The 18,854-nt window shown below is 34.3% G+C and overlaps 1 protein-coding gene across 2 annotated transcripts in view; it reads left to right on the top strand.

Moving 5' to 3' along the window:
* LOC135848292 (uncharacterized) overlaps positions 1 to 18,854 on the top strand; it is a 290,491-nt gene that overhangs the window by 165,043 nt on the left and 106,594 nt on the right. For both annotated transcript variants that reach the window (XM_065368179.1, XM_065368178.1), the window contains exon 4: positions 4,331 to 4,464. In XM_065368179.1, the coding sequence (XP_065224251.1) occupies positions 4,331 to 4,464 (134 nt within the window). The remainder of the gene's footprint in view (positions 1 to 4,330; positions 4,465 to 18,854) is intronic.

Below are 18,854 nucleotides of genomic sequence, written 5' to 3'. Positions count from 1 at the left end.
CTGAAATTATGGTTTCACAAATTGAAAGTCATTTTAGCACAGAAGGTAGTGTTACAAATAAGGTAGGTACGTAAAATGTAGACACATAGACAGGATGCATTCATACAGGTACCTGATTAAAATTCTCAACTAGGGTACACATTTAAGAAAAAATGGATAGGATGATTCATTTGGAAATTATTTTAATCAAGCCACAAATGTATTTTCTATTCAGTTGTTTTTTTTTGTTTTTTTGTTGTTTTTTTTTAACAAAGAGAATAAAAGTTTTGAAAAATTCTGAAATTATTTTGATATTGTTTGGGGCCAGTTAACGTCATTAGAGCTAAATTAAATGAAGGATTTTGAATAATTTTCTGAGTACAAGAACCTTCTACACCCGTAGGCATATATTTTTATTTTCCTAGCGTTTTGTAATGTAGCCAATTCCTAAATTTCTCATTAAAAAAAAATTGAAACTCAAAAATCTCTTTTGATTGCCTATGTCAGATGCTGAAAAATACGATTTGGAATGTTGTACATAGCACCTTAACCAATGTTTTTTAAAATTTTTTTCTCAATTGAACCCTAAAGTAGCTATTCAATTAGGTAGATACTTTATTAAAAGTGGTCCTCAAAACATTTGGTGGAAATTTTGCAAAGTTGCAATCGTATTTTTTGAGATTTCTTCGAAAAAAATTCGTTCTAAAAATTCCACCTTTGTTACTTTTATATTGAAAGAAATTTCCACGTCAAAAAAGTTCAAACAAGGCCAAAAAACGATTTTTAAAAAATTATTAGCGATTATTTTCAAAAAAAAGTAAACCTTCAATACATTGAAAAAATTAAATCCTGACAAGAAAATGATACCAATTGACAGAATTTCAGAAGCTGAATACAATTATTTGTGGTTTTGTTTTTTTCAAAAAAATCAATCTAGAAATTTTTATTTTCGGAAAAATTCAAAATTCTGTGGGTCTTCTAATTTGAAAAAATTTGTTAAAAATCCACTAGTGCAGTTAGGATAAATCTGGGTAATTCTTCATTATTCATAACTCTCCATTTATTTTATAACAATTTGTACCATCACGTGAGTCATTTTGAAGTCATTTTAAACCAATCAGTCTCTGTTCAGATTTTTGAGTAAATTGGGTTCAAATTTCTGAGAAGATATTCTATGAACCTATACTGAATTGTAGCGACAGGCAGTGTTTTTAATGAAATTTTTGGCCAAAAAGTAAGACGTCGACAATTTTTGGTACAAAAGAAAACGTTTTTGCCAATTTTTGATTTAAAAAAACGAGTTTTTTGCCAAATATTTGCAAAATTTAAGACTTTGACAATTTTTTTTTATCAGAAAGCAGGACTTTTTTTAGAGGTTATATTGGGCAAAAAAATGTATCTTTTTACAATTTTTGTTTACAAAGGAAAATTTTTTCGCAACTTTTTGGCAATTTTTAGCACAATAAGCGAGATTTATGGGCAATTTTAGAGAAAAAGTGGGATTTTTTGGCGATGGCAAAAAAACGAGACTTTGAAAATTTTGAAAAAAAAGTAAAACTTTTGGAACCTTCTGCAAAAAAGCTACAATTTTCATCCTTTTCTGGCAAAAAAAAACGAGACTTTTTGGCAATTTTTAGCACAATTTCTTGGCGATAGAAAAAAAATGAGACTGAAAATTTTGAAAAAAAAGTAAAACTTTTGGAATCTTATGCAAAAAAACTACAATTTTTATCCTTTTTTGGCAAAAAAAGAGACTTTTTGGCAATTTTTAGCACAATTTTTGGCGATGGCCAAAAAATGAGATTTTGAAACTTTCGAAAAAAAACATTAAAACTTTTGGAATCTTCTGGAAAAAATGCTACAATTTTCATCAATTTTTGTCCAAAAAAACACGAGAATTTCTGGAGATTTTTAGCACAATAAGCGAGATCTAGGGGCAATTTTAGAGAAAAAGGGGGATTTTTGACGATAGCAAAAAAACGAGACTTTAAAAATTTCGAAAAAAAGTGAAATTTTCGGAATTATCTGCAGAAAAGCTACAATTTTCATCAAATTTTGGCAAAAAAACGAGACTTTTTGGCAATTTAGGCAAAAGACAGGCTTTGTGTAATTTTTGACATTAAACGAGATTTTCACAATTTCAACAAAAAGTATGTGTTCTGCAGTTTTCGGCAAAACGAGAAATTTTTCAGCAATTTTTTCCAAAAAATACTTCATTGGCGATTTTTTATAAAAAAACAATTTTTAGCAATTTTGGAAAAAGCAAGAACTTTTGCCAAATTTTTGCAAAATGCAAGACTTTGAAAATTTTTTAGTAGAAATTTTGCAATTTTTTTCAAAAAAGGAGGCTTTTTTGACATTTTTTTGTAAAAAAAAATAAAGTTGTGACAATTTTCTGGTGAGAATTTTTGGACATTTCTGACAGGAAAATAAAGCTTTTTGACAATTTTTTGTCCAAAAGCGAGACTTTGACAATTTTTGGCAATAAGCGAAAATTTTGGGCAATTTTTGGAAGAAAAAAACGATACTTTTTGAGATTTTTTTTTGCAAAAAAACGTAAATGTTGAGTGATGTAGGTATGTTTATTTGACAATTTTGACAAAATTAACTCGAGTCGTTTAACTGTTTTTGGAAGAAAGTGATAGTAGCTGTAAAATCAGTGTTGCCAGTTGGGAAAAAATATTTAAAAACGTACTTACACTTTCGCAAATTATTCACTCAATGATATTGACATTTTCAACATTTTGTTTCAAGCAGGAAGGGCTAGATTTGATATAATTTATCAAAATTTTTGAAAAGTAACTTAGTCCGAGCTCCGAGCCTTGTCTCCTCCTTTTCTTCAAGGCTGCAAACATGATTTTATTTCGAACCCCACCCCCCACTTCCACAGTAAATGAATTTTAACCTCACCCCTTCACTCATCCAGAGAAATATTTCAAAATTTTAGGAAATATCACGAAATGTATCTTTCACATTTTTGTGCATGCTGAGTTCATTCAGAGTATGTTTCAATTCTAGTTGTTGAAGTGACCTGGGACCTTCTTTCTCTCCCCCTCTTGGCCATTATTCAAAAGAGCCGAACCATCAAAACTTTTGAATTTTCGAAGTCATTCTGACCTCAGCTGGAAAATGAACAGAACCTCCACTGGAGAGAAACTGAAAATATTACACGATGTTATCAAAATTTGAATTTTTTTCGTGTACTCTGAGTTTATTCGGAGTTATTTCAATTCTATTTGTTGAAACGACCTGAGATCTTCTACCCCCTCCCCACGTTCCAAAAAAGCCAAAATTCCAAAACACCTCAATAATTCTTGAAGTTATTTTGACTTCAGCTAGAAAATGAACAGAACCTCCGAAAGAGAGAAATCTCTGAAAATATTACACGACGTGATGATATCAAAATTCGAATTTTTTCGTGCACTCTGAGTTCATTCGGAATTGTTTTAATTCTAGTAGTTGAAGTGGCCTGAGACCTCTCCCCCCCCCCTACCTCCTCACGTTCCAAAAAGCCAAAATTTCAAAACTTCTGAATTTTTGAAGTTATTCTGAACTCAGCTGGAAAATAAACAGAATCTCCAAAGAGAAATTTTTTTTGATTTTTTGCTGGTTTTTTGGGCTTCTAGAATTCAAATGACCAGTGTAAGGGGAAAATGGATGGGTCTCAAAATTTGCATTTTTAGCGTACCAACTGAATCCATTTTTGAAATTGAAGCATTATATAAGTAAGGGTATATTTCGGCGATGATGACGTAATTTTTTGAGAAAAAAATGGGGGAAATATGGCGACGGCAGATGGGAATTAATCACATTATTAACAGATGTTGAAACAACTTCAAAAATGTACTTCAAATGCCCAAAAATTTAGATTTAGGCATCTATTGTGAAATTCTAATGGGTGCTTTTTGACGAACATTTACAATTTTTTCACTACGTATCACCTAAATACACCCCCTTTTTCCCATTTCGCCTTCATCATTCAATCCACAAAAATCGCAACAATTCATCGCCAGTACATTTCCGGCAACAGAGTAAAAAAAAAAGCGAAGCTAGGAGACACGAGGTATAAATAAATTGAATATACGAAATAAGAATAAATAAATGAAAACAAATGACGCGCGACGAGCAGATATTTGTCGACGTTAACGTATCTACCGAGTTGCAAATACGATCAAATTACATCTCGCGAACAAGATTCAATTCAATTTAACGCTACGTAATCCGATCTCTTCACGATTTATGTATTTATTTTCGGTATCGTTTTTAATTTCATAACTATGATAAAGCACACTCGACACTTTTCTTCCAAACATACCTATTTACTTACGTCATTTTTATATATATTTTGCAGTGTTACCAAAAGAAATCCCTTATATAAAAGTGAACGCTCCGAAGATCAAAGAAGGAGATTGGGCCAACGTAACGTGCACCTCGAACGCCTCTATTCCGGCTGCCAATTTAACTTGGACCATAAACAATAAAGCGGTAAGTAGGATATTGGAAAAATACATTCGACAATAGAACTAAATACCCGCAAAACTTGCGCCGAATTCCCATCGGGGTAATTTTATCGTACATCCGATACACTCGAGGCGGTGTAATTCGTTTCATAAAACGTTTCCAGTTCCACGCAGCATCCCACCATCATCGACGCCTGTCTACGCGTTTAATTTAAACTCCAACACGATGTCTATTGCCAGCCTCACAAATGATGACGATGATGCTGCAGCAGTGAGAAACAACACAAGTCGATGATGAATAAAAAAAAAAGAGAAAAATTCCAACGAGGCTTCTTCAAAGATACCACCATAACGTTGGTACGAAAATTGCGTGAACAACTTCTTCGCACATACTCGAGTCCCTCTTGTCGTTTTGAACCTCTTTGGCGCTACAAACTTTTATCTTCTTCGATGCTTGTTAGAAAAGTAAAAAAAAAAAAGAGCACAGCGTATACTTTCGATATTGTTTATAACGTGTGTACTACTAGCAGCAAACCGAAGAGAAAAAAAATAATAATAAAAATAACCATACAAATTCGAGTAAAAAGTTTTCCTTGTTTGCCAAGTTTTTCCTTCCTTCTTTCTCTCGAGCATTTTTGTACATTGAAATTTAAACGATTTTTTCGTGTTTTCGTTCTTTTTTTTTTTTTTAATATGCAAATGCACGCGGCGAAGAAAGAAAATGAACAACTAAACAACAATAAATATATAGAAAACATCTCGCAAGCAGATTCCAAAATCGCGCGAGCCGTTAAAAGTTTTTTTTTCTTCAATTTTTCAACTCGTCTTTTACGTGTAACGATACTATACGTAGTCGAGTTTGTATAGCGATGTTTTCTTTTTTTTTTTTACCAGCAACTTCAAACATTTCAAATATCTCGTTCGCTTGTAATATTTTACACCGCTGAAATAATAATAAATTCGTAAATCCTGTATTTCTACCAGTGAAACGTATAGAGAGAATTTTTTCTCTCGGATTTTTGATCTGTGCCTCGTTCGTCGCTCAACAATTTTTCATTTCACAGTATGACGTCTCAAATTTGAAATGATTTCGTAACAAAAATGTGTAAGACTATGGTTTTTGGATTTTTTAAATAAGTTATAAAGGCAAATCAATTTTCATTCTTCGATGTTAGGAACAATTTGACCTTACTCCTCCCGCATCGGCGCATCCTTCAGCCAATCAAGTTTAGAGTTTGGACTAGAGGAATCAGTACTCCCAAATGAGTAGAAATTTACGCCATACACATTTTCATACCAAATTGAACTTATTATGAAAATCATAATAGGTAGTTGAATGGCCTTAGGGGCCACTGAGGAATCGAATCGTCCAAAAAAGTGGCGGATATATGAAATTAATGAAATAATGATCAGTCCCTTCAAAAACCAATCAGATAAACACAACATAGATACGTAATTTTTTTGTATTTTGACCATATTGAGGACATTGTAAAGGGGGAGGGGAGGGGAGGGGAGGGGAGGGGAGATAAATGAGGCTGAATTGAAAAAATAAGCCAATATTTGAACTTAGCGTGTTCAAACGAGTAAATATGCTATTTACTTTTCATTTTTTTTAAAATTTGTTTAAAATTGGGAGCCCTTATACCCTCAGGGATGATGGGGTTCCAGATAGGGTTCCATTTTGAAAAAAAATAAATGAAAATTTTTTTAGAAAAACAGAAAAAATACGGAAAATTAGACTGAAAAAATGAGCAAAATCAGAACACATCAAAACTATTTCTGATCAAGTTGGAAAGAATAAGTCAAGGAGAATGAACTCGCTAGGTATTTACGGCGAACTGGTTATGAATTTTATTAACATGTTTAAAATAATATGTATTACAATTCGCGCGAAGTAGAGAAGAGATTCAAAGGCAAAAAAATATTATTTGTGTTGGTCCAAGTATGTTGAAATTATCACTTTTTCTGACTGTTCGAAATGTTGTATTTTGAAAATGGACATTATAAATGGGAAGAGGGACATTCGTACTCAATTTTGGGGCAAGATGAAAAAAAATGTCACTTTGTCATTTCCAACCATAACATTTTGAAACAATTTTTGAATCTGGAAAATAATATGTCAGGTACAAGCACATACGTTGTTAAGTTTTTCACAAAGGGTTGAGTTCGAAATTCTGTCTCATTTTCTTGATAGACCCAATTGAAAAAACCTTTACTTCTTCTAATTTGAAAAAAACTTCATCCAACTCTAGTGACAGGGGAAGCGCAAGAAGACTTTTAGTGATGTTAAAAAATTGACAGTAAATTTTTCGATTTTCGTAAATGCATACTTGTCTGACCTCTCAAGGTGATTGACCCCGTGTGTCCGGACTCCCGAGGTCATTAACCTACCAGTCTGACTTCCTAAGGTCCTAGGTCTGCTCTCTCAAGATCATTGACCACTCAGTATGGCTTTCCAAGGTCGTCTGTCTTCATGTTGTACTTCTAAAGGTCATTGACTCGTATGTGTGGCTTCTCAAGGTCTCGCTCTCCGAGGTCAATGCCTACCTGTTCAAATTTTCAAGGTTTTCTGCGTGCCTGTCTGGCTTCCCAAGGTAGTCTGACCTCTTAAGGTCATTGGCCCGTCACTTAACCTTCTCAACGTAGTCGGTTCGTTTAAGGTCATTGACCCGTCGTCTACCTCCCCAGGTGTATGTCCACTTAAGGTCATTGACCCCGACAGTTTGGCTTCTTAAGGTCACTGACCTACCTGTCTAGTCTCGCATGGCCGTCTCTTCACCGGTATAATTATTTCAGATCATTGTCCAGCCTTTCTGGCTCTTCAAGGTCTTCGGCCAGACCTCTAAAACTGTCATTGACCTCTTTGTCCACCCTCTCAAGATCTTATATCTGCATGTCGGGCCTCTCAAGGTTGTCTGAGCGTATGTCTGGCTTCTTAAGGTCATTGACCTATCTGTCTGGCCTTTCAGGGCCGTTTGTTTGCCAGTCTGGCTTCTGATGACCCATCTGTCTGGCCTCTTAAGGTGGTCTGTTCACCTATTGAGCCTCTAGAGATCACTGAACTATAATAATGTTTAGCCTTAAGATTGTCTGTCTGTCTACCCTCATAAGGTCATTGACCCGTCTGTCTGACTTCTCAACGTTGTCTGTTCGCTTTTCTGGTCTCTTTAGTTCATTGACCCGTCTGTCCGGCTTCTTAAGGTCATTGACCTATCTGTCTGGCCTTTCAGGGTCGTTTGTTTGCCAGTCTGGCTTTTAATGACCCATCCGTCTGGCCTCTTAAAGTCGTCTGTTCACCCACTAAGCCTCTAGAGGTCACTGAACTATACATGTTCAGTCTTAAGATTGTCTGTCTGTCTGTCTGTCTGTCTGTCTGTCTGTCTGTCTGTCTGTCTGTCTAGCCTCATAAGGTCATTGACCCGTCTGTCTGACTTCTCAACGTTGCCTGTTCGCCTTTCTGATCTCTTTAGTTCATTGACTCGTCTGTCCGGCCTCTCAAGGTCTTCTATCTGCCTGTCAGGCCTCTCGAGGGCGTCTAAGTGTCTGTAGATGGCCTTTTAAGGTCACTGACCTACTTGTGTGGCCTCTCATGGTCGTCTGTCTGCCATTCTGGCTTCTAATGACCCGCCTGTCTGTCCTCTCAAGGTCGTCTGTTCAGCTATCGGACCTCTAGAGGTCACTGACCTACATGTTTAGCCTCTCAAGATCGTCAGTCTGCCTGTCTAGCCTCATAAGGTCATTGACCGTCAGTCTGACTTTTCAACGTCGTATGTTTGCCTTTCTGGTCTCTTAAGGTCATTGACCCATGTGTCAGGACTTTCAAGGTCACTGACCTGCCTGCTTAATCTCACAAGGTCGTCTGTTCACCTAATTTCCAGCGAAAATGTGAGACTTTTGGACAATTTTTAGCCTTTCTAGGTAGAAGAGCAAGATTTCTTCAAACGATATTCTATTTTAGATGAATTTTTCAAAATTAGTTTTCCTGTTTTGCGATGCATATGACCCCTTCAATTCATATACATGGTATCAAACGAATTTTTTTTTTGAAAAAATCACTAGGTACTTTTTTTACTACTCCTTTTCAACCAAATTTTTAGAAAGCACTCCACTTGACCCTCCCACCCCACCCCCAACACATACAAAACAAATCAGGAAAATTTTCAAAAAAATTGAAATTGGAAGAAAGTTTGTAAACAAAGTAATTTTCAATTTCAATCAAAATTATTCTTCAAGAAACAAGTTGCCAATTTTTTCAAAAATAAACTTTTTAAAAATGATTTGAAGGTTCTTGTTGCGCATTTGAATTTTTTTATTCCTTCACTACCTTTTTGATTAAATCTACTACTTTTTCACTACTTTCGTTACTTTCACTACTTAATACTCTGACATAACAAGCAATTTATCATAAAAGTTTTTTGTTCGTCTACTCGAGTTGTATCTATTATTGAAATGTCTGCAACGTTTCATTAGCACCCTGTGTATGTATAATATGACAGTTGACGAGAGAAAAGCTGAGATCGTTTTAAAGGTAAAATAAAGTATGAAAAGCCATTGCTTGACCTCGTCAATTGATGCAAGATTTTTTTTGAAGCAATCAAGAGTGACTTACTTGCGATAGGTAGTACATATAAAGAGTCGAACGTATTGGACCAATATTTTTCTGAAATTCGTATTTAGGTACTCACCTGAAACAGAGAAAAAAAATTGGATTAGTGTTGATGGTTCATATTCATAAAATTATCCACTTCAGTAATATCAAATAATCGGAAGAAAAAAAAAATTCAATGCATAGGACATAGTTGAAGGATTGATAACTACATGCTAACATCAGTACAAAATAACAAAAGTCAATCAAATTTTGAAAACCAGAAGTTTAAAATTTTTGTTCATTTTTTCTGCCCATTTGCCTTTTGGAAAAAAAAAAAAAAAAAAAAAATTGGAAAAGATGTTTGATGAATGTATTTTACCTAATTGAAATTATTAGATACATATATTATGTATGTACTTATTAGTGAGCCAAGGAAATTCTTGAGTGAAATTTTCAATTTTATTTTCACCTCTCGATCCAGAATTAAATTTCACAACTGTCTTGATAGTCTACCCCCTTCCGTCAACAATTTTGAGTTCAATATATGACTCTGTCAGACCATTACACAATTGATATAATTATTGATGAAGTAACTGAAGATGGATTTTTACGATAACATTTAATTATTAAAAAAAAAAGGAAACAGAGCTACAACCTCCTCCACCATAAATTTCAATACACCTACATCTCAATTACACTAAAAAAAAACACCAATTATCAAATACTAAACCCCAAATGACATCCTCCATCTCAAACTTAATGCCACTTCAATCCGATCCAAGTTTCATCTCGCCAAGCAAACTTTTCCCAATCTCTCAGCTTCTCACTCCCCAGAGAAGAGTAAAAAAAACCATCCAACACCTGCACCAGGGACCGAAAATCTGCGCAAAAGAGAGAAAAAAAAACTATTTCGCAATTTCTTCAACTAATAACTTCCCTTTTTCCCAATCGAATTACTCAATTAGCTGCAAAGTACGATGTCGCGTTGAATAGTGGGGCGAATTAAAGAAGGTTTACAGGCCACGATGATTAATTAGTCAGCAAGTCGACACGAGCCAGCCAAAGCCTTCCAGTTTCCACCCCCATCAACAAAAACTTCCAAGTAGGTCGTGCGAATATTTTCATATTTTAGGTCGAGATTTTTCTCCTCTATAGGATTCTTTTTTGCATTTTTTTTTTCATTTCGCTCGCTTGCCCATAGACGGTACTTTTCTGACGCCTGTACGCGGGGCATACCCACACATCTACATTAAGAAAAGAATTTTTTTAAACGAATCTAATTTCGTAAGCAGAAAATCAGATGAGGTGGAAAGTAAAGGGGAGAAGAAACTTTCCACTGAATATACATAACTCTGTAGGCTCGCTTATACCATAAATGAAATATAATACGCAACATTTACTCTACACAGCCCCACTTGCCACTTGCCAGGTTCTTTCTCTTGGCGTCGTCATTCTCCCTCTCTCTCTCTCACTATTTCATCATAGTACGCAGTATAATGATGGCAGGTACATAAATTGGGCTGTGTGCTGTAAAAGATCAGTTTCAATATCATTTCCTCTGCGAGTAAATGACTATGTGTAACATTTGCGTGCCTACAAATGCACGTTATGCTATACGCTAAACGCATTTATACATTGTATGAACGAAATGGCAAACGATAACGCGCGTTATAAACCAATAAAGTGATGAATCAAGCGTTAATAAAGTTAAAGGATGGGTGGATAGAGACGGTACCTGGGTGTGTGGTAAATTTTCCAAGATAATATGACGTCTGTGTATTCGTCAAAATTTACTCAGGCCCGAATGCCTACCAACAGAATGTAGTTTGTTACCTTTCCTCTTACTCTTCTCTCGTTCACCTTGCCTAACTGCTATTTCTACATGTGCTTTGAAAGTTTCCCACCAAACTATATTCAGCTTGATGTAATCAAATATAACGTATCTATCTACTCATTGCACGTAATATCCATCGTTACGTAGACGATTCTGGTGAATTATTGAGTAGGAGTGAATTGGAAACTACATCAAAGTGTAGGTTACAGGGTGGCTGATCAACTTGAAAAATTATCCAAGCAAAAGCAATTCAATCAAATATTTGGAAAAAAAGTGAATTGAAATAAAAACTCGATAAAGAAAAAAATTGTTTCAAAACAACATATGTATTTAACCCCTTTTTTCTCAAGTGCCCAAAATTTGAAAATTTTAAAAAATATATTGTTTGAAAAAAACAATATACTTAGTTGTACATACCTAGAAAAATGATTAGTCTTTTTCTCGATTTTCCAAACCAATTTTCTAAAATTTCAAATAGTATCAACCTACACAGAAAATATGAGAAGAGGAAGGGGGAGTAAATTTTGTTTGGAAAGTCACCGTCATCAACGGCCAACTTCATCAATTGATTCGAAACTTTCGATGGGTAATAAATAATAATGAAGCAAAGAATTGCGGTGAAGGGTAGGGGAAGGACGAGGTTCAAGGCCACAGCGTGACAACTATTTTAGCCAGGGTAAATAAAATTCTTGCCAGGACTTGGAAATAATCCAAGCGAAGTACTGAGGAATTGGAGGGAAGTTATTTTGGGTCCCTTGACTGACTAAAATGAGCTACCCTAAATTATGATTCTGGCCAGGACATAGAAATGATTTACCTCAGGGAAAGTAGGTACTGGGAAATTAGAGGGAGGTCATTTGGGTCCCTTGAATGACTGAAATAAGCCACTCTAGGACCCTGGATTTTGACAAAAATTAGTGAGGAAGTTTGTTTTGAGTGGAAAATCATTCAAAAAAGTTTTAAGGTCTTGGCCGACGACGAAAAGATCGAGTAAAGGGTCCTCAAAGTTGTGTCATTTTTGACAATGATGATTTTGTAAATTTTTCAACGAGCGAAAAGATAATAACACGAATTTTTCTAGCCAGGGAAAATTTTGGCTGCCCTGGCGACGTATGTATTATGAAAATTGAAATCTTATGACTCAAAACAGCTAAATTATTTCAATGACTTTTTTAGCTAAAAATAGAACTAAAAATTCCAATTATTTTATGGCACCAGGATCTTGAGATAAATTAAGTGGAAAAAAGAAGAAAAGGGTGGTAAACCTCCTGAAAGTTTTTTTAGAAATCAGAATTTTAGAACCTAATTCTTGGACATTTTGGATTGACTTCTTTAACTCAAAAACGAAAAAATAGTTGAAAAACGAACCTTAGAAAATAATTTCAATCTCAGGGACCTATTTGAAGGGATTTCTGTGAACAAAATTTTTCAAGAATGGAATATACTCAATGTTGCGATTTCTTTGACTACAAAAATGGAAATTTATCCGGAAATGGCAAAGAAATTTGAGATCAACGGTGCATGGGGGGGAGGAAGAGGAGAAGAGAAAATGTCTGAAAAATTGGAAAATCAGTACTGGATCATTCAATTCGACCAACCTTTTTGAGTCATGTCTTTTGATTTCTTGGTTGGACCCATCCACGGCCCCCAGCAACTCCCCAAGGGGGGGGGGTAACCTAAAAAAAATGATTTCAATCGTGTGACACATGAAATAGTATGTTTTCGATATCGCTGAACACGAATATAGCCTTAGTTTTTCAAATTGACACCTCCCCCAATTGGTAAAAGTCCAAAAAATTTGTTGGTGGCCGTGGATGGGGTTCAACCAAAAATCTAACGTCATATTCGTATTCAGCGTCACCAAAAACATACTATTTGATGTGTCGCACGAAAAAACCCCAATTTTGAACTACGAGTATTACCCCCATTTGGGGAGGCGCTGGGGCCGTGGATGGGGTCCAATCAAAAATCTAACATCCTATTTGTGTTTAGCGTTACCAAAAACATACAATTCGATACATCACATGCCCCAGATTTTTTTTCGAATGTTTTGCCCAAAATTGAGGGTGGGGGTGCTCCCCCTCCATTAAGAGATACCATCTCGAAACTTGAATATTTTGAAAAAGTATCAAAAGGTACATCTATGGGAATTTTTTCAGAATTTTAAATGGTAGCTCCCACTTACAGTGTCATTTTGAAATTCAAACTTTCAATTTGAAAGTCCAACTTTCAAATTTTGGAAATTTCAAAATTCTTAAAAAGTTCAAAATTTAATACCCTTTCGAACCGTGAAATCAGTTTTGATCAAAGTATCATAGTTTCGGAGAAATGCGCTAGTGAAGTTGAGTACCTCGAGACAATGTGAAAATAATAGAAATCCCCCCACCCACCCCTGAGGGGTCTGAGACCAAACTGATTGCGGGTTTCTTACTTACTGGGTGAGTAGATATTGAAAAAAAAATGAGCGAAATCGAAAGATATGACTCTCAAAATCGCATTTTTTCGGTCGAATTGACATGGAATTGTAAAGGGAGGAATTGCGCCATTTTCTGTCGTTTAGACGAGAGAAAATTGTTCTCCTTCTACCTTTCACTCAGTTCTCTTACGTAACCACGCTATCTAGCGGTTTAGTTCGCGTTAGCGAAGTGTTTCACGTTATCCGATCACAACTTCAGTCAACCACGGACTCACTAAGCGAGAGCTTAGTTTCCATTCAATAGATAGGTCGAGGTGCGGAGCCCTATCAGTACGTTCGACGTATGGAGCACGTACTTTCCACCTAATAATTACTGGGATATAGAATATCTTTTACGTAATGGACTATTGGATTGGATCGTGGTTACTCAAGAGATGAACTGCAGCATCTTTAAATTCTCTCTTCAGAGTCATTTATGTCAGACCTGCCCTATCCGGCATAAATGTCCTTGTTCCCTGGGTGGTGTTTATACACGTATTTGCGACTACTGTGTACTCGCTTCCTTTATTCAAATCGTAATTCTATTTACGTAATATAATCAGACTATGTACATACAGTGCTTGATTAACAATAAAGCGAATGTAATGTTATAGTTGTCCGAGTATTCTTTTTATTCATATTACTCTATGTGCATAATTTATGTTTCATATTATCTCCGAAGAGTAGGTATACGAGGCGGTAAATCGCCAGTGCCTACCTGTGCTTAGCACTAGGTATAGGTCTAATTAGGTTGTAATGGTGAAATTAGACCATGTAAGACAATTAGCACCGCAGGTGCAAGAAAAAGTTTATTACTGTCTTTACAGAATGACCCTAGTTACTTCATTTTCAAACATTCTTTACTCTCACGATGACCTTAAAAGCTCCAGAATAATTCTATGGTGCCCCCTCCCCCCCATATATTAATTGAAAACATTTTCATGCGGAAATAAGTGTTTGAAAAAATTAGAGAAAACCCTAATTTTGAAAATTTTGGGGCCTTAACTCCTTCTTCTCTACATTTCCAGTTTGTTCTAAGATCCTAAAGCCCCAAACATAATCGATGTAATTTCTTGAATTTTTTGGTTAAGGAAATTCTTTAATTAGGCAATGTTTGCTGTTTTCAAAAATTTTGAAGCACGAATAAACCATTTCTTCAGAGTAGTGAAATACAACAAAGCTATTCCTCGGCAACGATCACTTAGCACTAATTTTCTGGTTTTGTGGTCGAAAAAGCCTAATTTTTTTGACCAAGATGAACTAACTTTTCAATCAGAAGCGATAAAATTCTGAAAGCATTTTCTACGAAGCATAAAAGGGGCTCAGGAATCAGTATTTTGATCTTTTGATCAATCAGGGCTTTTTCAAAAATAATAATTTCTGCTTCGACGACAGTTCAAATCCATTAGGAAGCTGCAAGGAGTGATCATTTTGATTAAGTAATTTAAAGTGACAACAAACTTTCAAAATAATTTTTGCTGCGATGCCAGTTCAAATCTATATTATTCCAATCGTTCTTTTCGAGCACTGAAAAATACACTGAAGGCTCCAGAACCATTCAAGAGAGCCATCAATCGATTTTGAAAACAAAAAACCGGACATACGTGGAATAAATTCAAACTTTTTTATTTTGATGCGTTCAACTACTAACTTGGAATTTTTCATTTTTTAAAATTTTTTTATGAAACATCAGAAATGGATTTTGAAAATTTGAGCGGAATCAATTGAAGGAGTCGTAAAAGACAGTGTATCTCTGAACTTCAATTTTGGACCCTTTTAACACAATTTTCCCAACACTAGAAAATTCAAAAATCTGCCAAAGGCTTCAAAACTGCTCGAAAACAACACCAATCGATTCAGGAGGTATCAAGTAGGGCAACATAAACCCAATTTTAGCTTTCTATCTCAATTTAATCAAATTTAGAATCATTTTTCATAAAAAATAAACTGAAATTAAAATTCTGAAAAATCAAAAAAAAATAAAAATTAATTTAATTCTGTGCTTGAAATTTTCCCTGGTGTTGTATTTTTGGACAGTTTCAGTTTTTCTTCGTCCAATCCAAAGTTTTTCTGACCGTTGAATACCTCCCCCTCTCTAGCTGGGTTTTCCTGGAAATCTATCTATCTATATTTATATTGAAAAAAAATTTTTCATCGAGGAAAAATAATTTGGAGGGGGAAGAAAATCAAAGGTTCTAGCGTAAAAAATGAATAGAAATAGGATTGTAAAATATACAAATTTCCACTAGTAGGTACAGTGTGACCAATTTTTTCTATGAAATTTTATTTTTGAGATACAAATACTTATGACAAAAAAAAAATCACAGAAACCCCAATTTAAGGAAATAATTTTTTTCAAGACTTTTTGGAAGAGCCACCCTGTATAATTCCGCGATAATTTTCATCGAGCATTTTTCAAAACATTCCAACAACAAATGAGAAAAAAATCACTTCGAATTTTTCATCGCGAATTCAAATTGTTTCCTTGTCATTTCCAAACAGCTACTATTTCACCAGTAACGAAACAACACCATTAATTTTACTTCATTTGAAATCTATAACGCTAAAAACACGAACACCAGAAGTATAAGTAAGTGAAAGAGGCAGTGGGTGGATTGACGAATCTTTGCAACAATTTCAGGCTGCAAAGCAGGGACAAAGAATCATATTTGTCTTTTTACTTCTTCGTCATTTACCTTCTCTGTCACTCTTCCGCTTTTCTATTTACACATAAGTGTAGGTAATCGTGTTACGTGACAGTAATCACAACTTGTAGAGCTTGATAGGTTAAAACAAAAGCTCACATCGTGTAAGCTTTCTGGCTTATACTTGTACCAGTATACGTACGTATAAATGAACTACATTCGTGCCAAAATAACAAGTGACTCGCATTAAGTCCCATTCATTAAGTTTCATTTATTAAACTGGTCTCGCTATACGTAACTATAATATGAAAATGGAGTATTTACAGGTATCGTGTTCGCGAGTAAATACTAGTACACGGCATATAAATGTGGAAGAGGGTTGTTTTGCCATTAATTCATATCATCCGAGCTAATTTTTCGTCAATTCTGCGAAAAACACATCCCACACTAAGCTGCAAATATTCGTATTATAGCATCTAATTCCAAAATTAGCCACTTTTCTATAAAATACCGAATCCCAACGCAGCAAAAAAAAATTCCTCAATCACGAATCGTAAACTCGATACCTCAAATAATTCACCATAGAATGAAAAAAGGAATCACTGGTAACCCCTAATCACAAAAAAAAAAAACAAACCGTTTTCCCTTTCAGTTTCTGCTATCGATACACGAAAATAAAAATTCCATTTACCGAAAGAAAATCGAAAAACTAAAAAACATGGTTGGCGTAATTGCTTTATCAAATTTCAACGTGTTCATTCGAAGCAAGAGAAGGAAAAAAGTATAGGAAAATTAATGAGATACCTGGTGCCAACGTTAAGGGTGCCTAACTATACCTATACCATCAAAAGGAGAACATTTGTTATTTTTCTTTTCACAAACGGAATTTATTTCATTGTGGAGCAGTTGTTGATTCTGAAACAATTTCTTTTTTTTTTTTGGCTAAGCGACGTTAAAAGAAATATTTTTCTTACCAGGACTTTCCCGAGTTCTTTTTAAATATTCGTGTATTCGTAGTTGTTATTGCTGTTGTCGTGGTCGTCATTACCACAGTCGAGAATTTATTCAAATTTTTCGGTGATTTATGGTGTTTTTTTTTCAAATTTTTGTTGTTTCTTTTTTTTTACTCGTTTGATTTAACATTCGTCGAGTTAAAATAATATTTCGCGATTATTTTGTGTGTTTTTTGAAAATACTGAGCATACGAGGGATTGAAATTTATTAATAAAAATTCTTAAACAAACTTCCAACTACATCAGAGAAATATTTTTTATTGTTTTTTAATAACATTTTGAAATGAAGAGGAACATGAAAAAAGCTCTGCACACAATGTACATACATATTTTTCTCTTATAAGGAAAAATCATTCGATTCAATAGCGAAAAAAAAGAAAGGCCTACACGATGATGAACAAAAAAAGGAATAGATGACATGGCTTTCATTTCAGAGATTCGGTTTCTGAGCTCCCTGTCCTCCTGTCTTCTGAAGTTGTTGAATTTATAATTGAAAAATAATTTCCTAGTTTTTTATTGTTTCAAAAGTACAAAAAAAGTTCTTTTGGAAGCCTCTAAAATTGCAAAAAAAAAGAATAACTTTATCCAAAAATCTTCCAATTTCAATTTTTCTAAATGACCCTCTTTTTCTAGGAAACACTTTTGTCGATTTTCCAACTGATTTCAGTCCCTTTGTATCAAACTCCCAAAAATTGGGGGAAAATCAAGAGAAAAATGAAAAATTGACAAGTAATTGTACAAGCAAAGGACAAAACATTTCAATGATGAATTCAATGTTGAAAAATTACGAAACAAATTAAAACCCAATAATGAAACTCGATCGAAACTGGCAATTCTGATGAATATCAGGACATTTTGGGAATTTTATTGTCAAAAAAATGAGTTTATTTCACAACTTTTTCACCAAGAAGCGATATTTTTTCGCAATTTTTAGTGAAAGAAGTTCCACTTTTTGGCAACTTTTAGAGAAAAATGAAATTTTTTGGAAATTTTAGGGAAAAGAGGAAACTTTTGATAGTTTTTGTCAAAGAATTGAGACTATTTCATAACTTTATTAAGTACCTACAAAAAAGCAAAACTTTACAGAATTTAATGGCAAAAAATGTCTACTTTTTGGCAACTTTCAGAAACAAAATGAAAATTTTTGGAAATTTTAAGTAGGTAAAGAAGCAAAATTTTTTGGTAATTGTTGAAAATGAGGATTTTTGACAATTTTTGGCAATCAGCAAAAGTTTGACAACTTTAGCAACAAAACTGGATTTTTTTTGGTCAATTTTCAGCAAAAAACGAGACTGCCAATTTTAATAAGTTTAATAAAGCTGGATTTTTTGCCATTATCATTGTTGTTTAAAAAGAGATACTTTCATGCAATTTTTATCAAAATTCAGGACTATTTCACAACTTACTATTTGGAAAATCAGCGACACTTTTTAGATATTTTTAAAAAAAAAGTGACTTTTGGCAGTTTTTGGTACAAAAATGAAATTTTTTGTTAAATTCAGTTTAAAAAACGAAACTTTTCGGCAACTGTGATTGCAAGTGAGCACTTTTGAGAATTTCTAACGAAAATTTAAAACTTCGACCACTTTAGCAAAAACCAGAATATGAAAATTTTAGCAAAAGGCGAAGTTTTTCAGCTATTTTTGGCAGCAAATCATTTTGGACAAAAGCGACGATTTTTAGTCATTTTTAGCAAAAAACGAGACTTATTGGCAATTTTTGACAGAGAAAGAGACTTTGACAATTATTAACATTACGTTTTTGGTCTTCAAGAAACAGGGCCAGGGTTTGGGAAAATTGAATTTTTGATTTCTTAAGTAGGGTAACTTTGGCTACCACAGTTTTCAAAAAGGAATCAAAAGTTAATTATTTTTTTCCCA

Source organism: Planococcus citri, chromosome 5 (genome assembly GCF_950023065.1).
Source record: "Planococcus citri chromosome 5, ihPlaCitr1.1, whole genome shotgun sequence".
Lineage (NCBI taxonomy): Eukaryota > Metazoa > Arthropoda > Insecta > Hemiptera > Pseudococcidae > Planococcus > Planococcus citri.
Note: the sequence above shows the minus strand (reverse complement) of the source record. Positions and strands in the feature narration are given on the sequence as shown.